General features: G+C 46.3%; 1 protein-coding gene across 4 annotated transcripts in view; it reads right to left on the minus strand.

Moving 5' to 3' along the window:
- Positions 1–21,190, minus strand: part of LOC111963154 (palmitoyltransferase ZDHHC14) — a 99,017-nt gene that overhangs the window by 13,400 nt on the left and 64,427 nt on the right. For all 4 annotated transcript variants that reach the window (XM_023986393.2, XM_023986391.2, XM_023986395.2 and 1 more), the window contains 5 exons: positions 16,080–16,235; positions 9,171–9,308; positions 7,959–8,007; positions 6,469–6,571; positions 3,496–3,605 (listed from right to left, as the gene is read on the minus strand). In XM_023986393.2, coding sequence (XP_023842161.1) covers positions 3,496–3,605; positions 6,469–6,571; positions 7,959–8,007; positions 9,171–9,308; positions 16,080–16,235 — 556 coding nt within the window. The remainder of the gene's footprint in view (positions 1–3,495; positions 3,606–6,468; positions 6,572–7,958; positions 8,008–9,170; positions 9,309–16,079; positions 16,236–21,190) is intronic.

A 21,190-nucleotide genomic window follows, 5' to 3' on the forward strand; every position in this document is an offset into this window, starting at 1 on the left:
ACTGTTTCTCTATAATTTTGTGAGTTATCTTATTTTATGTTTTAGTGGAAAGACTCCCTTGTTGTCTTTCTTCCCGCTGTTTTTGGTTCTTAGATTATTTTTGTTTTATGTATCCCAATTGGAGGCCTGCGTGTCTGTGACCGCGTTTTTTAGCGTGTACGTTTTGGATGGTACGGCAGGACCAACTCGGAAATAGGTAAGGGCAAGCCCATTCGCCCTGTAGAATCGGTGAACGTAACACCTTGGAAATCAGCCCCTGCCCTTAACAGGAAGCCAGTGTGGGAAGTGGCTAAGGCACGTGGTGTGAGTAATATGATCAAATTTCTTGGTTTCTATCAGGATTTCTGCAGCCGGTGATTTAGGCACTAACTGAAAGTTATTAGTGCTTTATGCCGGTTAGCCGGGGAGATAGGTTTAAAGAGCCATATCAGGTCAAGTTCAGAAGATGCTAACCTAGCAAGCCTTAACAAATGGCATGGATTAAGTTTTTTTTCTGCAATCTCATCTTGGATGGGGAAGAAAAATTTTTCTCCCTAGATCTGCTTTTAGCCAATTGACAGGTAACACTTCTAGGATGGAAATAGAAAGGTCTCTGTCCTTAAACAGTTTGATATGTCCGTCAAAAGTAGAGATCAGGGTAAAGGGTAACGCCCGTATGGAACTGATCACGTGTTCCACAGTTTATAATTTGAGACGACTTTAGCCCAAACCCGCCAAACCCAAAAGATGAAAGTTATGTTCCCCAAGCAATCACATTGACACACCAGTCCAAACGACACTCCCCTCCCTGTCCCTAGACCATCCTTGTCTCCCAGGACCTAAGTAGGAGAATCTAACCCCACTAGGCCACACAACTCCATGCTTGTTTGTTCTCGTAGGTTTTTAAAAAGTATGAGGAAAGAGGTTATGTGCTTCAGCCATCCCACTTTCACTTACATATGTCGAAAACCACAGGGCTTCTAGCCGCGGAGGCCAATGACGTACACCAATGCTGTGTGATTGTTGTTGCAGATGGTTTAGGAGAACTGGTACCGGTTCCGTGGACTTTCGTTCAGTCTCCAAATCCGGCAGAGCTAAGCCTGACAGGGTAGGAAGAAACAACGATTTCACGACAACCACTCCTCTATTGGGTGGCTTCAAAAGGACCTCCTATTAACAATTCACCCCTAAGGCATACGCGCGGGCTTAAGTATAATTCCAATTGATTATCTGCTGGCAAAAACACCCTAATAGTGGCCTTCAAAACCGACACCTTGGTAAGGACATACGACCCTCGGGTAAGGTACAGGATTTTACCACAAGAGATCAGCACCCATTCACTGAAAGAGAACCCAAAAAAGACTTTCTGATCGTCTCACTATGTTCATCATGACCTCACCAGGGGCTACGAAATGGAGACCTCAGCAACACCAGCGCCAGAACTCCGGTAGACTGCCCCAAATAGTCGCGATGCCTGTGTTTACTGCAGCGCCCGCCCAAAAGAGAAGAAGTGTTGCCTCCAGTCCAGAAAGTGCGCAGCATCCCTAAAACTCTTACGGCCACCTATGGACTAATGAGTAGCACCGAGGGACCATACCCCCAGTAATGCAATGAGCCTCGGTCTGAACGGCCCATTAAAACTTAACCAACTATAGACCGGCCACCTCATCTGCATAAAGCCCTGTCAAAAGTGACCAAGTCGCAGTATGGCGCCCTATAGCGTACATAGGAAAATAGGGTGCGCTTTTTGAAATGGAGCCTTAGAGTTAACCACACAGTCAAGCCAACAGAGGAGCTGCTGACGTGTGTGTTTGTCTCATCAGAGAGGGAAAACTGGACTGTAGAGAGTGTAGAACCAGAGCCTCCACTCACTAGAGAGAGTGTGTAGAACCAGAGCCTCCACCACAGAGAGAGTGTGTATTAACCAGAGCCTCCACCACATGAGAGAGTGTGTAGATACCAGAAGCCTACTACACCGAGCAGAAGAGTGTAAGAACCGAAGCTTCGACCACAGATGAGAGAGCGTAGAACCAGAGCCTCCACCACAGAGAGAGAGGTAGAAGCAGGCCTCCACCACAGAGAAGATGAGACGCGGATGTTAGATACCCAGAGCCTCCACACAAGAGAGTGTAGAACCAGAGCCTCCACCACAAAGAGAGAGTGTAGAACCAGAGCCTCCACCACAGAAGAGAGGTTGTAGAACCAGAGCCTCACCCACAGAGAGTTGAACCAGAGCCTCCACCACAGGAGAGAGGAGTGTAAGAACCAGAGCCTTCACCACAGAGAGAGAGTGTAGAAACAGAGACTCCAACCTACAGAGAGAGAGTGTAGAATCACAGGAACGTCATGCCACCACAGTACGAAGAGTGTAGAACCAGAGCCTCCACCACAGAGAGAGTGTAGAACCATAGCCTCCACTACAGAGAGAGTGTGTAGAACGTGAGGGGAGGCACGTAGGGTGTTGGGAGTGGGAAGCAGACCACAGGTCTGAACAGTCATGGAATGGGGTTCCAGCTATGAAGTGTTGCATGAGGCCAGTTAATAAGCAATCAATCCATGATTGGCAAAGATTCTATAGATACAATGATTACTACATCTGTTATCCATCTGCATAGTTTGATGTCACTGGGAGGTGCTGAAATCCTCGGTACTGTCAGAGGTCTGAATGAGAGACGCTGGAGGCTAGATGATTTCACAGCAGGCTCTCTAGTCCTGCGTGACGGGCCTATTTTAGCTTTCTGACAATGCAGGAAATGACTTTCTTTTTTTTCTCCACCTGAGTGAGTCTGACCACAAGACAGAGACCACTATGATGACACACCACATGAGTTTGATGGATCCTTTTAGTCTTCTTCTAATGCCTCTTCAAGGGGCGGTGCAGTTAAAAACATTACATTTCAACACCATGAGGTTCAAATAACACTCAAATTGTGAAAATTATGACAGTGCCTTTTGTGTAAGAGCTGTTTGGAAAACAAAATGCCTGGAATCTCAGCCTGCCCAGGATGGAACTTTTGGCCCCCATCATGACATCACAATGATCCGAGCATAATAGACCATTGACTGTTCATCTGGGTAAGGGGGTGGGCTCTAGACCATCCTACAAGCCAATCAGGGCTGTGAATGTAAACATCTTCAGATTTGTTTCCTAACGCCCACACGATCAGACAGGTTAAAGGCTCAGGGAAATAAATTATAAAAAAATATATATTTAAGCTATTTTCATAAAATAAACACAGTGATTTATTAGACATACAGTGATGTAAAAATACAATTAAAAAGACTGCATAGGGGCTTTAATAGGAAAGTAATCAAAAGTAATCAGATTACATTACCAAGTTTGTGAAATCCAAAAGGTTACATTACTGATTACAATTTTGGACCTGTACATAGTAACTAACTGATTACATTTTGAAAGTAACCTACCAAACCCTGGCCATATGTTACATTTTTAGTAAGTAAAAAAAGAATGCCAGAGTACCATAGGCAAGCACACACACACAGACCCGTCCTTACCTGGGTGGTAGGGGTCCACACAGCGCTGCACAGCAGTTGGTGAATATGTTTCCGTAGCTGTAAGGGTTATAATTGCCTTTCCCTCTTTTAGATGACCACGACCCTTTGATCTGAAACAGAAACACAACTGTCACAGAGAGCAGTGACAGAGCGCTTAAAACTTTAAAAAAGGGGTGAGTGATGAGGCAAACGGCTTTGAAATAAATGAAGTCAAAGCTAAGAGATCTGTCTGTCTTCCCTGCAACCATCTATCCTCTAGAGAAAAACTCAACTTGCTGCCTGAGTCTAGTAGTGTCTATGTGTAATCTGGTAGCAGAAGGCTGGGGTCTAGTAGTGTCTATGTGTAATCTGGTAGCAGACAGGAGACGGATGGGGGTCTAGTAGTGTCTATGTGTAATCTGGTAGCAGACAGGAGACGGATGGGGGTCTAGTAGTGTCTATGTGTAATCTGGTAGCAGAAGGCTGGGGTCTAGTAGTGTCTATGTGTAATCTGGTAGCAGAAGGCTGGGGGTCTAGTAGTGTCTATGTGTAATCTGGTAGCAGACAGGAGACGGATGGGGGTCTAGTAGTGTCTATGTGTAATCTGGTAGGAGACAGGAGAAGGATGGGGGTATTTGTGTAATCTGGTAGGAGACAGGAGAAGGATGGGGCCGGTATATGCGCTAATCTGGTAGGGAGACAAGGAGAAGGATGGGGGTATTTGTGTAATCTGGTAGGAGACAGGGGAGGGTATTTTGTAAATCGTGGTAGGAGACAGGAGGAAGGATGGGGGGTAGGTCTCGCTCGGCTCTCGTACGCAGCGAGAAGGATCAAGGCTATTTGTGTAATCTGGGTAGGAGACAGGAGAAGGATGGGGGTATATGTGTAACTGGTAGGAGACAGGAGAAGGATGGGGGTATATGTGTTAATCTGGTAGGAGACAGGAGAAGGTGGGGGTATTATGTTGTAATCTGGTAGGAGACAGAGAAGGCTGGGGGTATATGTGTAATCTGGTAGGAGACAGGAGAAGGCATGGGTATAGTGTGTTAATCTGGTAGGAGACAGGAGAAGGATGGGTATATGTGTAATCTGGAGGAGACAGGGAAGGATGGGTGGTGACTGTGTAATCTGGTAGGAGACAGGAGAGGTGGGGTATAGTGTGTAATCTGGTAGGAGACAGGAGAAGGATGGGGGTTTTAGTAGTGTCTATGTGTATCTGGTAGGAGACAGGAGAAGGTGGGGGTCTAGTAGTGTCTATGTGTAATCTGGTAGGAGACAGGAGAAGGATGGGGGTTCTAGTGTTGTCTATGTGTAATCTGGTAGGAGAAAAGGCTGGGGTTAGTATGTTTATGTGTAATTCTGGTAGAGACAGGAGAAGGTGGGGGTTAGTAGTGTCTGTGTAATCTGGTAGGAGACAGGAGAAGGTGGGGGTATTTGTGTAATCTGGTAGGAGACAGGAGAGGATGGGGGGTATGTGTAATCTGGTAGGAGAGAGGGATGGGGTATGTTGTGTAATCTGGTAGGAGACAGGAGAAGGCTGGGGTATAGTGTGTAATCTGGTAGGAGACAGGAGAAGGCTGGGGTATTTGGTGTAATCTGGTAGGAGACAAGGAGAAGGTGGGGGTATATGTGTAATCTGGTAGGAGACAGGAGAAGGATGGGGGGTATTGTGTAATCTGGTAGGAGACAGGAGAAGATGGGGTATATGTGTGTAATCTGGTGGGAGGGTGGGGTATATGTGTAATCTGGTAGGAGACAGGAGAGGACTGGGTATATGTGTAATCTGGTAGGAGACAGGAGAAGATGGGGGTATATGTGTAATCTGGTAGGAGACAGGAGAGTGGGGGTAGTATGCTGTGTATCTGGTAGGAGACAGGAGGAAGGATGGGGTCTAGTAGTGTCTATGGTAATCTGGTAGGAGACAGGAGGAGGATGGGGGGGTAGTAGTGTCTATGTGTAATCTGTAGAGACAGAGAGAAGGATGGGGGTTAGTAGTGTCTATGTGTAATCTGGTAGGAGACAGGAGAAGGATGGGGTGTATGTGTAATCTGGGTAGGAGACAGGAGAAGGATGGGGGGTATGTGTTGTAATCTGGTAGAGACAGAGAGGTGTTAGTGTGTCTGTGTAATCTGGTAGGAGACAGAGAAGGATGGGTAGTAGTGTCTTGTGTAATCTGGTAGGAGACAGGAGATGTGGGGTGTATGTGTAATCTGGTAGGAGACAGAGAGGATGGGGGGTATATGTGTAATCTGGTAGGAGACGGGGTGGGTGTTATCTGGTAGGAGACGGAGAAGGATGGGGGTTATTGTGTAATCTGGTAGGAGACAGGAGAAGGTGGGGGTTAGTAGTGCTATGTGTAATCTGGTAGGAGAGAGATGGGGGTTATGTGTTAGTTTGAGACAGGAGAGGTGGGGTTAGTATGTCTATGTGTAATCTGGTAGGAGACAGGAGAAGGATGGGGTAGTATGTTGTAATCTGGTAGGAGACAGGAAGATGGGGGGTTAGTATGTTTGTGTATCTGGTAGGAGACAGGAGAGGAGGGGGTATATGTGTAATCTGGTAGGAGACAGGAGAAGGATGGGGGTATATGTGTAATCTGGTAGGAGACAGGAGAAGGATGGGGGTATATGTGTAATCTGGTAGGAGACAGGAGAAGATGGGGGTATATGTGTAATCTGGTAGGAGACAGGAGAAGGATGGGGTATTATGTGTAATCTGGTAGGAGACAGGAGAAGGATGGGGTATGTGTAATCTGGTAGGGAGACAGGAGAAGGATGGGGGTATATGTGTAATCTGGTAGGAGACAGGAGAAGGATGGGGGTATATGTGTAATCTGGTAGGAGACAGGAGAAGGATGGGGGAATGGAGGAACCTTGTAGGTACTGGATGTTTTACAGAAAAGAACTTCAGCAAATCTAAGAGAAATCCACTTAAACACCTGCTTAATGTGTGGCGTAGCCCGATGTGTGTGTGTGTGTGTGTACATGTACTCACATCTTCGTTTGTGGTCTGGTTGGAACTGATCAGGTACGTGTGGAATCCAGAGAGGCCCACTATGGACCAGACAGAGAAGAAACACACCACCACCTCCAGCACAGTGACCAAAGGGTTAAGGAACGAACACACACACACACTCAGTCAATATGCTACAGCTGAGAGTCAAAAACACATCCGCTCTCTCTCCCTCACAGACATACGTCAAATAAACGCAGAGTAGAAGGACACAAGCCTACACATAGTACCAACAGCTATGGATAGACCTGCTGCCAACGCCTGTCCTGGCCCTATGTCCATTTGACTGGAAACAGCAGTGGTAGCATAGCGAAACAGTAGCATCAAATAGCATGATCAGAATAAGGAGCGGTGGTAGATCAGGACGAGAGGAGTTATGTAACGATGCTTCCCCTGGGCTGCCGATGTCATTCTGCATGCACATACAGCCAAGCCAGAGGCTTACTGACATCGGGCAAGACAGAGTTAATCAAATGACTGTCTACTCCAGGATTACTTTCTCATGCCACCTCCTCTCTCTCTCTCTCTCTCTGTCTCTCTCTCAAGGACAAGCAGAGAGGTCACCATTCACATACGGGAGATTGGTGAGATGTTATCAGGCCTCATCTTGAAAGCTCTGTGCTGCCGTAGGAGACGAGGCTGCCGTGTTATCAGCTGAGCCCGCCACGCGGTTCCTCTCCAGCAGGCACGGCGTGCTCCGTATCTCGCTGAGAGAGAGTAGCAGCACGCCCGCACAGACAAATGACGCCCTGCAGACAGAGGGACAGACACTCGCAAATCAAGCAGCCTGGTCGGCAGCTTATTGGCGACACTGGAATGGAGAATACAGTCTACAAGCGTCTGATAGATAAGCGGCATGGAGGGGTGACTATGACCTTGCGTTAATAGCGGTTACAGAAGAGTCGTAAGAACAGCTCAATAGCGAGGCTTTCCATAAGACGATTCGTAACTAAAAAACATTCTAAAAATACATCTATGTGACGTGACCAAATTGGTCCCAGTACTGTTGTGCAGAGACTACGGGTTAGTTAGCTTCTGCAGCCTTTCGGACAGTAATGACAACAGGGTCAACCACAGGGTCAGCTAGAGTCACCCTCCTCGTCCTCTCCACCCTAGGCAGCTGTCAACCTCTGGGGAGGACACGACAAATCTGGCTGTTTGGAACGCTGAGGGAGGATGGAGGGAGACAAATACTGTACAGAGAGATATACTGTAGATGAAGAGGGAGGGAGGGAGAGAGAGAGAAAGCGGCTATGTAAGCCTATCAGAGTAGGAGTCATCGGGGACAACTGTCATGCACAGCAGAGCTGAGGAACAGAACAGGTCACAGCATGGCAGAGACTGGGAGTGGAAGTTGGCACTTAGCAACTGTAAAACGCAATTGCCAGGGAATGGCACAGGCCTGAGATCAAGGGTAACATGATACACACACACACAATTTGCATATAGATCACTATTGCAAGAAAGGATATCTGGCAGGACTGTCTTTGAGTGTGTTGAGGAACCCATATCGATGGGATCCTGCAGAGAGAGACAAGAGGAGACAGTTTAATGACAGTTTATCTTTCTTAAAAATAAAAAAAAACTCAAAGAAACTTTAAAATCGTCTTTAATCCGATTCCTCGCATTCAAATCACTGGCAAATTAGCTGGTGAATCATGGCTGGCAATTAGGTCAGCCACAGAGCTCGGCTTTGAACGGAGCGAATCAGATGTAGGGGATAGAGCCTAATACCCTCAAAGCTGACTACATACAACATACCAGTATGAAGGTCAAACCACTAAACACCTACACTATCTGAATCTCGCACAATGCTAGGGACGACACCGTTAGTCTACAGTGAAACGCTTTGACAGATAGGGTAGGTCTATGAATGTGCGGAGAGGAGGGCACCTGCCTGTATTGGCACCTAACAGAGTGATAAACTTTCAGTGTGTGCTGTGTCTAGGATTCCGTCGAATAGTGCAGGGTGGATTGGATATCATACGCCCTAAACACTCTGTAGCTTTTCTCTTCAAACCAAATGGGCGACGTCAGCAAGTATGACGAGGCTGAGCAAGACAGATCACACCCACTTTAATTGCCATTACATTTGAACTGCCATCTGGGGAAAGGGAGGCTAGAGAGGGGAGGAGAGGGAGCACAATCCAATATGGCCGTCTAGCCCAATTCAGTCACCAGAGACATATTGATCCCCGTGTTTCTCATCTCATCCATAACAGTGACAGGTGTTTCTAGCTAGGTACCCTCCACAGTTCCTCTGAGAAGACGATGGTAAGTATTTGGGCTGTACAGGAGAGAGGCTTGTTAACCTGGTTGTCGAGATGAGGGCTGACAATCTAACAGAGCAGACATCTCTGAAAGAAGGAGTCTTATTTCTATTTCACCCATGCCCACAAAGTCAATATTTCACAATCTGGAGAAGGATACAAAAGAGACATGAAGTGCAGAGAATATTCTCTGTTGATTAACGGTGTCTGTCTTTTCTTCTGTTCGTTTTCACCAGCCCAGCACACATCCACTCTCCCACCCACACATCATCTCACACTTGGGGGAGATGGTAAGGAGCCAGAATACTGCTGGGCTTCACAACGCCCACTTACAGCCTGCTGGTTGGCTGCTCCAACACAACCAGGACCGGATGAAGAGGAAGAGGTGTGTGCTCTTCATTGGTCACTACTTACGCAGGATGACGTGTGTGATGACAAAGGCGAAGATAAAGATTGTGAGGCAGGAGAGGGAGAGGATGAACATGTAGAAGAAGCGGTAGTTCCTCTTCCCAACACAGTTCCCCACCCAGGGACAGTGGTGGTCGAAACGCTCTGCGGGGAGAGAAAGAAAGACTTTTTTTAAAGACGCATTAAGCAAGTGCAATTGGGAAAGAAACACACAGTGGGGAAAGTGCACACACACACACAGAGTTTACTAGAGCTTTGAGTCACTGCCAACCTGCCATTGAGAGGAAGCTGGCTGCAGGTACAAAGGCAGGTAAAGGCATGCCTCTGAAAACAGCAGTCCATTTCAAAGCACCACAGACACACAGTATGTCAAGTTTAAACCATGCCCACACACAGTTTACTGTTGCCACCTTGATACCAAATTAAAAGGTTGTTATTTTGAGTTACAAGTGCCTGTCACACACAGACAGCACCGTGCCTTCCTGACTCAACCAAACTCCTACCTAAACCTCCCAGGCAGAATGTGAACTGTGATTATAATGGAAGTGATCCACATTACATGTACATTTCAGGAAGTAAGCATTCCCTTTGAGCCCTGGCATGATTAGCTACTCTTTCAGACTGCTCCTGCTGCCTATTCAAACACGACCTATTACACAGAGGAGAGGGAGGGAGGCTGCTCATATCCAAACTCTGCTGCTGAGTTGAGTTGGTCTGTGAATGAGTGATTCTGTGGGCACATGGATAATAGCATCCTATGAGACCTCCATTAGGGACTTGGAGCTGACAAGATGGAGAGGACCATTATAATGGAGTCCAATGTGTCAGAGCTGTTACCAGGCTGACTGCTTCAGACACCACACTTCACTGTTACCAGGCTGACTGCTTCAGACACCACACTTCACTGTTACCAGGCTGACTGCTTCAGACACCACTCTTCACTGTTACCAGGCTGACTGCTTCAGACACCACTCAGTAGTGGTACCAGGCTGACTGCTTCAGACACCACTCTTCACTGTTACCAGGCTGGACTGCTTCAGACACCCCTCAGTAGTGTTACCAGGCTGACTGCTTCAGACACCACTCAGTAGTGTTACCAGGCTGACTGCTTCAGACACCACTCAGTAGTGTTACCAGGCTGACTGCTTCAGACACCACTCTTCACTGTTACCAGGCTGACTGCTTCAGACACCACTCTTCACTGTTACCAGGCAGACTCTGCTTCAGACACCCCTCAGTAGTGTTTACCAGGCTGACTGCTCAGACACCACTCAGTAGTGTTACCAGGCTGACTGCTTCAGACACCACTCTTCACTGTTACCAGGCTGACTGCTTCAGACACCACTCAGTACTGTTACCAGGCTGACTGCTTCAGACACCAGGCTGACTGCTTCAGAGCTTTAAACTGTTGTGTAAATACTCTATATTTGGAACTCGAATCAAATACACATCTCTGCGATACCTGCCGTTTAAATCTCCATGCTTCAAGCTATGTCAAGATGATCAAGAATTTGCATGCTGTATCAGGGAACTGGGAGAGAAAATTATGGAAGAGAGAAAAACAGAGAATGTTATGAGGAGGTATTAGTGGAGGAAGGGAGCTGGGTAGAGTAGGAGAGGGAGACAGGAGTTGGCAGGGCCTCTCCTCACAGCCATGTGTTCTGTGTCGAGGAGGTTGAGAAGACCCCTAGGCAAGTCACGGAATCTCAGGCAGGCCAGACAGAAAGAGAAGAAGCCTAGAGAGCAGGCTCACTGCTCGCGTGGAAGAGAGACGCAAATTCTCCTGCTTCTTCCTCCACTGCCTCGGGGAGTGGCCTGTTTTTTCTGCCACAGTCAGAATGACAGACAGAGGGGACAGGAGAGACAGACTGCACAGCAGGTGGGTGGAGAAGGATAGATAGAGGGAGCTAGAGAAGGAAGCCGAGAAAGTTGTTGTTCAGTGGGTACATGCAGCTCCAACCTCCCCACAACAGAACACACCACGCTGGGTGATTCATGTGGGGGGGGGGGGGGTCATTCTGATCTCATGTTCTATCATCCATCTTCCTCGGCTCTGCTAGGTGTTAATGAGCCCATAAATCCCTGGCCATATGGGAACCGTCTCTGGGTGCAGGACAGGAGAACACAACAGGAGGGAGGCATTGGCTCTGTGGAGGCTGAGCAGTGATTACGGAGTCTCAGGCGGGCCTGGAGGGGAGGCCCATGGTTGATCGATGGAACACCCTAGCAGTAGATAGCTCTATTAAACATTCCTATGGAGGGATGTCCCTGTGACATGACACAGCTTTTAGCTACGTGTATATGCAGAGCACACAAACACAAAGGGGCATAGAAATATATGTCCAATATGTATCCAAGATGGCGTAGCAGTGGGATGTCTGTTTTGATTGTCTTGTCCCGTCCCATGTATATACAGTATATCATTTTTCTTCGTATATATTTTTTATCTCAATTTCCATCTACGGACTGAACATACTCTCCTGTAACCCGCCACAACCAATGTGGTATGGATCTGCTATTTTTATATTTTAGAACCGGAACCCCCTTCAGAAGCTAGCCAGCTAACTTGCTAGTAGTCAGTTAGCCACTGCTAGCGGTCATTACCGTTAACTCGGACATCTGCCAGCCTCAGCCCGGTCAATTCCTGCCAGTCTGCACAGCGCGATATCAACACAGAGCATATCGGACTGCTTTTTCCATACCACATGGATTCCTACCGCAAGCTCTATACCTTTACACCGGATCATAGCAGCTAGCTAGCTGCTATCCGAGTGGCTACTTCTGGCTAACGTTTCTGTCACGAAGCAAGCACCAGTTAGCCTGGAGCTAGCCTCGAGCTAGGCCCATCTCCCGGCTAGCCGAAGAGATCCATCAGACAATTCCTGGGCTTCAATTACCTCTTTTGCCAATTAGCCTGGACCCTTTGTTGCCGACACAGAGCCCCATCGATCCATCACGACTGGTCTGCCGACGTAACCGTCCGAGGGGGTTTCTGTCCTGAAGCAAGCACCAGTTAGCCTGGAGCTAGGCCCATCTCCCGGCTAGCCGAAGAGATCCATCAGACAATTCCTGGGCTTCAATACCTCTTTTGCCAATTGGCCTGGACCCTTTGTTGCCGACACAGAGCCGTCTGCTAGCAGTCTGAATCGCCGTGCCTCCAGCTCGCCTAGCTACTCACTGGACCCTATGATCACTCGGCTACACATGCCTCTCCCTAATGTCAATATGCCTTGTCTATTGCTGTTTTGGTTTGTGATTTTTGTCTTATTTCACTGTAGAGCCTCCAGCCCTGCTCAATATGCCTTAGCTAGCCCTTTTGTTCCACTCCCCACACATGCGGTGACCTCACCTGGCTTAAATGGTGCCTCCAGAGACAAAACCTCTCATCGTCACTCAATGCCTAGGCTTACCTCCACTGTACTCAGATCCTACCATACCCTTGTCTGTACATTATGCCTTGAACCTGTTCTTTCGCGCCCAGAAATCTGCTCCTTTTACCAGTTCTTTTAGCCTTTAGCTATACTCTTATCAAATCAAATTTATTTATATAGCCCTTCGTACATCAGCTGATATCTCAAAGTGCTGTATAGAAACACAGCCTAAAACACCAAACAGCAAGCAATGCAGGTGTAGAAGCACGGTGGCTAGGAAAAACTCCCTAGAAAGGCCGAAACCTAGGAAGAAACCTAGAGAGGAACCAGGCTATGAGGGGTGGCCAGTCCTCTTCTGGCTGTGCCGGGTGGAGATTATAACAGAACATGGCCAAGATGTTCAAATGTTCATAAATGACCAGCATGATCAAATAATAATAATCACAGTAGTTGTCAAGGGTGCAGCAAGTCAGCACCTCAGTAGTAAATGTCAGTTGGCTTTTCATAGCCGATCATTAAGAGTATCTCTACCGCTCCTGCGGTCTCTAGAGAGTTGAAAACATCAGGTCTGGGACAGGTAGCACGTCCGGTGAACAGGTCAGGGTTCCATAGCCGCAGGCAGAACAGTTGAAACTGGAGCAGCAACACGGCCAGGTGGACTGGGGACAGCACTCCTCCTCCTCCGTTCCTCTGGTGATGTAGAGGTTAACCCAGGCCCTGCAGCCCCAAGCATCACTCCTATTCCCCAGGCGCTCTCATTTATTCTGTAACCGTAAAAGCATTGGTTTCATGCATGTTAACATTAGAAGCCTCCTCCCTAAGTTTGTTTTATTCACACTCCGCCAACCCTGATGTCCTAGCCGTGTCTGAATCCTGGCTAAGGCCACCAAAAATCCTGAAATTTCCATCCCTAACTATAACATTTTCCGACAAGATAGAACTGCCAAAGGGGGCGGAGTTGCAATCTACTGCAGAGATAGCCTGCAGAGTTCTGTCATACTATCCAGGTCTGTGCCCAAACTCGAGATTCTACTTTTAAAAATCCACCTTTCCAGAAACAAGTCTCTCACCATTGCTGCTTGTTATATACCGCCTTCAACACCCAGCTGTGCCCTAGACACCTTATGTGAATTGATCGCCCCCCATCTATCTTCAGAGTTCGTACTGTTAGGTGACCTAAATTGGGACATGCTTAACACCCCGTCCGTCCTACAATCTAAGCTAGATGCCCTCAATCTCCCCAAAATTATCAAGGAACCTACCAGGTACAACCCTAAATCCGTAACCATGGGCAACCTCTAAGATATCATCCTGACAAACTTGCCCTCTAAATACACCTCTGCTGTCTTCAACCAGGATCTCAGCGATCACTGCCTGCATACGCTATGGGTCCGCGGTCAAACGACCACCCCTCATCACTGTCAAATGCTCCCTAAAACACTTCAGCGAGCAGGCCTTTCTAATCGACCTGGCCCGGGAATCCTGGAAGGATATTGACCTCATCCCGTCAGTAGAGGATGCCTGGTTGCTCTTAAACAGTGCTTTCCTCTCCATCTTAAATAAGCATGCACCATTCATAAAATGTAGAACTAAGAACAGATATAGCTAAGTAGAACTAAGAACAGATATAGCTAAGCTAAGGCTAGCTTTTTCAAACAGAAATTTGGTTCCTGTAGCACAAATGCCAAAAAGTTTTGGGACACTGTAAAGTCCATGGAGAATAAAAGCACCTCCTCCCAGCTGCCCACTGCACTGAGGATAGGAAACACTGTCACCACCGATAAATCTACGATAATCAATCATTTCAATAAGACTTTTTCTACGGCTGGCCACGCTTTCCACCTGGCTACCCCTACCCCGGCCAACATCTGTTATAGACCTATATCCATCCTGCCATGCCTTTCTAAAATCTTTGAAAGCCAAGTTAATAAATAGATCACCGACCATTTCGAAACCCACCGTACCTTCTCCACTATGCAATCTGGTTTCCAAGCTGGTCATGGGTGCACTAAACGATATCATAACCACCAATGATAAGACAGTACTGTGCAGCCGTCTTCATCGACCTGGCCAAGGATTTCGACTCTGTCAATCACCGCATTCTTAAAATCGGAAAACTAAATAGCCGTGGCTTCTCAAATGACTGCATCGCCTGGTTCACCTACTTCTCAGATAGAGTTCAGTGTGTCAAATCGGAGGGCCTGTATATATCAATGATGTCGCTCTTGCTCCTGGTGATTCTCTGATCCACCTCTACGCAGACGACACCATTCTGCATACATCTGGCCCTTCTTTGGACACTGTGCTAACAAACCTCCAAACGCCATACAACACTTCCATGGCCTCTAACTGCTTTCAAATGCTAGTTTTACTAAGTGCATGCTCTTCAACCGATTGCTGCCCGCACCCTCCCACCGGACTAGCATCACATCTCTGGACGGTTCTGACTTAGAATATGTGGACAACTACAAATACCTAGGTGTCTGGCTAGACTGTAAACTCTCCTTCCAGACTCACATTAAGCATCTCCAATCCAAAATTATATCTAGAATCGGCTTCCTATTTCGCAAAACAAAGCCTACTTCACTCATGCTGCCAAACATACCCTCGTAAAACTGACTATTCTACCGATCATTGACTTCGGCGATGTCATTTTACAAAATAGCCTCCAACACTCTACTCAGCAAATTGGATGTAGTCTATCACAGTGCCATCCGTTTTGTCACCAAAGCCCCATATACTACCCACCACTGCGACCTGTATGCTCTCGTTGGCTGGCCCTCACTACATATCCGTCGCCAAACCCCCTGGCTCCAGGTCCGCTGTAAAGCCCCGCCTTATCTCAGCTCACTGGTCACCATAGCAACACCCACCCATAGCACGCGCTCCAGCAGGTATATTGCACTGGTCATCCCCAAAACCAACACCTCCTTTGACCGCCTTTCCTTCCAGTTCTCTGCTGCCAATGACTGGAACGAACTGCAAAAATCACTGAAGCTGGAGTCTTATATCTCCCTCTCTAACTTTAAGCATCAGCTGTCAGAGCAGCTTACCGATCACTGTACACGTACACAGCCAATCTGTAAATAGCACACCCAACTACCTCATCCCCATATTATTACTTACCCTCATGCTCTTTTGCACCCCAGTATCTCTGCTTGCACATCATCATCTGCACATCTATCACTCCAGTATTAATGCTAAATTGTAATTATTTCGCCTCTATGACCCATTTATTGCCTACCTCCCTCTACTCTTTTACATTTGCACACACTGTACATTGATTTTTCAATTTTTCTTTTCTATTGTGTTATTGACTGTACGTTTGTTTATGTGTAACTCTGTGTTGTTGTTGTTTTGTCGTTGCTTTATCTTGGCCAGGTCGCAGTTGTAAATGAGAACTTGATCTCAACTGGCCTACCTGGTTAAATAAAAGGTGAAATAAAAAATAAATATATGCACACATAAGCAAACACACACACCCACTTCTCCTTCATTCCGCACACCGTCCCAGCATGTGTGCGGTCCTAACAAGATGACTTACCGACACAGTTGTCACAAAGGCTGCAGTGAGAGGCACGCGGTGGTCTGAAGATCTTACAGGTGAAGCAGTACTTGAGCTTGACCGTCTGCCCATTGATGACCACCTCTCTCGTCCTGGGGGGCGGCCGGTAACCCGAACTTGAACCGTTGGCTACGTCTGTCAGGGAGAAGAAGTGGGTATCATTAGCCTCAAATCGCATGGATATTAAATTTGGCAAACAATACGCTGCAATCCTAGCCTCATTCATTGTCATGCCAAATGATGCTATTGAAGAGTTGGCTAGTTACACAGTATGGGAGGAGGGTAGTACTATCCAGCACAGAGCTGGCACTGTAGAGCGGTACAGGAAGTTAAGTCAAAATGGAACTGTGACTGTCAAGTAGACCTATTGGTTCGTATAGTACTGGTCATGATAAAAGCAGAAGTGAAAAGCCTTTTAAAATATGTTGGTTCATTCATGCTTGGCTCTGAAAGCAGAAAGAGCCAGAGAAGTCTCACTGCTTAGCACCTTCTCTCATGACGTCACACTGTGACTGTCCTAACCTGCTCAGAGCAACATGCCCTTCTCTCTGGTCGCAATGAATGTCTCAGCTGGAGAAAACCCAATTTGGCAAGCAAACTGGTTGTTTTCGCCACAGAAATGCATGCTTTTCTCCTCAGAGTGGTGTCAAACAGCTTTCTAACAGAGAGGATGATTGACATGAGGGGAGATGTTGTTGGGCGGATGATTATGGTAATTTGAAAAGCACAAAAGGTATAACCATTACTGCCATGCTCGTTTCTGTAGCTCTCTTTTGTGTGTGTGTGTGTGTGTGTGTGTGTGTGTGTGCAGATCATGGTGTGCCTCTGAGCCCAGTGGCAGAGCTGGAGTGGTGTGTATGTGTGTGTGTACGCAACTCAACAGGAAAAGCACATGGGTCTCTTTTCAGCCCATGTTCAGTGCGATCAACGCAGCCTCATCATCCTCTCCTCCTCTGTACAGAAGAGGGATAGAGTCAAACACGGAGAGAGTGAATGAGCAGGAGGAGAATTAGTATCTCAACATCCATCAAAGAACGCTTCCAACAGCGAGAGTAGAAAGCCCAGAAGAAGTTGCTGAGCTGAACTGCATACCATTCATACTCCGTGTGGTACAATCACACACGCTGTAATGTATTGAGCTCAATAAAGAGAGCCCGCTCATCATTATTCTATTGATACACGGGTTGATAATATTCTAAAGAACTCCTGTCATTCTTCACTAGGGTTATTGTGTTGACGTCTATAGATGGGATGGCTGACAACGTCACGAAAATTTTAAATGATGCGCAAGCATCGGTGGCCAGAAGGCGTGCTTTATTAGGATTCTGAACGGTCAGATAGCTAGCAACAATGACAAGCTGCCATGTGGGGAATCATAGGTGGCTCGTTTCAGTTTGTATTTTATTATTGATACCATGTCTTTGTGTCATGTCTATGCTAATATGGCAAAAAATAACTAGCTAGCTAACCAAATCAAATGTTTTGTCACATGCGCCGAATACAACAGGTATATACAACCTTGCAGTGAAATGCTTACTTACAAGCCCTTAACCAACAATGCAGTTAAGAAAACCTCTACTGCCTCAGAAACCCGGATCCGGGAGCACCCCCCACCCCCCACACACTGATTAGCATAGCTAGCATAGCTTCACAAGTAGATAGTAGCATCTAAATATCATTAAATCACAAGTCCAAGACACCAGATGAAAGATACAGATCTTGTGAATAAACCACCATTTCAGATTTTTAAAATGTTTACAGGGAAGACAAAATATGTAAATCTATTTAGCTAAACACGTTAGCAAAATAACCACTATTCTAATCCATCAGTTTCTACTCCTTCATTGCTATCACCAATTCGGCTCAACTAAGAATTAATAGCCACTAACCAAGAAAAAACTCTTCAGATGACAGTCTGATACATATTCATGGTATAGGATAGTTTTTGTTAGAAAAAGTGATATTTCAGGTAGAAATCACAGTTTACAATTGCACCGACCATCACAAATCGACTAATTACTAGATAGAGCAACGTGTAGACCAATTACTCATCATAAAAATTTCATAAAAATAGACAAAGCATAGCAATGGAAAGACCCAGTTCTTGTGATTTCAGACCATATTTCAGATTTTCTAAGCGTTTTTCAGCGAAAACAAAATAAATCGATAAGTTAGCATACCACATGTGCAAACGTTACCAGAGCATCGATTCCAGCCAAAGAGCGCTATAAACGTAATCACGGCCAAATATATAATTTTTCACTAACCTTCTCAGAATTCTTCGATGACACTCCTGTAACATCATTTTACACATACATATACAGTTGTTCGAAAAGGTGCATATTTAGCCATACAAAACCGTGGTTATACAATGGAAATAGTCACAACTCAAGCCTCAAAATGAGGAACGTCAGCTTTCAGAGTGATCTAGTTTAATCGAAAGCTATCATATACTTGACTAAAAAATACAGGGTTGACAGGAATCGAAAGACAAATTAGTTCTTAATGCAACCGCTGATTTACATTTTTAAAATTATCCTTACTTTTCAATACAGGGTTCGCCAAGTGAAGCTATACCAAACAAAATGGCGAAATATGCGTTTAAAATATTTCGACAGAAAAACGTTTATCATATTAATATTGCTTACTTTGAGCTGTTCTTCCATCAGATTCTTGGGCAATGTATCCTTTCTATGTTATAAACGTCTTTTGGTCGATAGATGTCCTCTGTCCTTCGAAATATCCACTAACGATCGAACGGGACCCAAAACGTGTCCAAACTTTCAGAGTGCACAACAAAGAATTCCTCAAAATCGCACTAAACGGATATAAATTGCTATAAACCGGTTCAAATTTAACGTACATTATGATGTTTTTAACAACTATAACGACTGAAAACATGACCGGAGAAATATTGCTGGTTAGACAACGATTTGGAACGAGGCAAGTCCGATGTCCTTCACGCTTCAGGCGCGCGACGAGAAAGGGAGGTCCCTATACATTTTGGTCTTTTATAATGGCTGTGATTGTCCAATCGATTCCATTCAAAACGTGATGACGTACAGACACCCAGAGGAAGACGTAGGCAGTGTCGGTTTCTTCATAGCATTCACTGTCGCCTTAAAAACAGACTCCAGATCAGGGGTAAATTTTTTTGAAATCTGACCCCTGTCATGAAAAGTGCTGTAGATATTGTTCTGTACCACTCAGAGGCAAAATTCCAACTTCTATAGAAACTAGAAAGTGTTTTCTATCCAATAATAACAATAATATGCATATTGTACGATCAAGAATTTAGCACGAGGCAGTTTAATTTGGAGACCCAAATATGCTAATGCGGAACAGCACCCCCTATAGTTCCAAGAAGTTAAGAAAAAATACCGTAAAAAAAATAATAATAACAATAGCGAGGCTATATACAGGGGGTACCGGTACAGAGTCAATGTGCGGGGTACCGGTTAGTCGAGGTAATTGAGGTAATATGTACATGTAGGTAGAGTTATTAAAGTGACTATGCAGAGATAATAAATGGAGTGTAGCAGCAGCATAAAAGCGGGGGCGATGCGTTGAGAGGGAGGTTGTTGTCCTGGCACCAAACGGCCAGGTCTCTGACCTTCCTATAGGCTAGGCTGTCTTGTCGTTGTCCGTGATCAGGCCACTGTTGTGTCATTGGCAAACTTAATGATGGTCTTGGGAGTCGTGCCTGGCTGTGCAGTCATGAGTGAACCCGGGAGTACAGGAAGGGACTGCGCACGCACCCCTGAGTGCCCCCCGTGTTGAGGATCAACGTGGTGTATGTGTTGTTACCTCCCCTTACCACCTGGGGGCGGCCCATCAGGACGTCCAGGATCCAGTTGCAGAGGGAGGTGTTTAGTCCCACGGTCCTTAGCTTAGTGATGAGCTTTGAGGGCACTATGGTGTTGAACGCTGAGCTGTAGTCAATGAATAGCATTCTCACATAGGTGTTCCTTTTGTCCAGGTGTGAAAGGGCAGTGTGGAGTGCAATAGAGATTGCATCATCTATGGATCTGTTGGGGTGGTATGCAAATTGGAGTGGGTCTAGGGTTTCTGAGATAATGGTGTTGATGTGAGCCATGACCAGCCTTTCAAAGCACATCATGGCTACAGACATGAGTGCTTTGGGTCGGTAGTCATTTAGGCAGGTTACCTTAGTAACTATGGTGCTCTGCTTGAAACATGTTGGTATTAGACTCAGACAGGGAGAGGTTGAAAATGTCAGTGACGACACTTGCCAGTTGGTCACAGCAAGCTCGGAGTACACGTCCTGGTAATCTGTCTGGCCCTGCGGCCTTGTGAATATTGACCTGTTTAAAGATACATCAGCTACGGAGAGCGTGATCGCAGTCGTCCGGAACAGCCGAAGCCCTCATGCATGTTTCAGTGTTACTTGCCTCAAAGCGAGCATAGAAGTAATTTAGCTCGTCTGGTAGGCTTGTATCACTGGGCAGCTCGCAGCTGTGCTTCCCTTTGTAGTCTGTAATAATTTGCAAGCCCTGCCTCATCCGACGAGCGTTTGAGCCGGTGTTGTACGATTCAATCTTAGTCCTGTATTGACACTTTTCCTGTTTGATGGTTCGTCGGACGGCATAGCGGGATTTCTTTTAAGCTTCCGGGTTAGAGTCCCGCTCCTTGAAAGTGGCAGATCTACCCTTTAGCTCAGTGCGGATGTTTCCTGTAATCCATGGCTTCTGGTATGTACGTACGGTCACTGTGGGGACAACGTCATCGATGCCCTTATTGATGAAGCCAGTGACTGATGTGGTGTACTCCTCAAAGCCATGGGAAGAATCACGGAACATATTCCAGTATGTGCTAGCTAAACAGTCCTGTAGCTTAGCATCTGCTTCATCTGACCACTTTCTTATTGACCGAGTCACTGGTGCTTCCTCCTTTAGTTTTTGCTTGTAAGCAGGAATCACAACGATAGAATTATGATCAGATTTGCCAAATGGAGGGCGAGCTTTGTACGCATCTCTGTGTGTGGAGTAAAGGTGGTTTAGAGTTTTTTCCACTCTGTTTGAACATTGAACATTGAACGGATGAGTTTTCCTGCATTAAAATCCCCGGCC

The sequence above is a fragment of the Salvelinus sp. IW2-2015 genome, linkage group LG4q.2 (assembly GCF_002910315.2).
Source record: "Salvelinus sp. IW2-2015 linkage group LG4q.2, ASM291031v2, whole genome shotgun sequence".
In the NCBI taxonomy this organism is placed as follows: Eukaryota; Metazoa; Chordata; class Actinopteri; order Salmoniformes; family Salmonidae; genus Salvelinus; species Salvelinus sp. IW2-2015.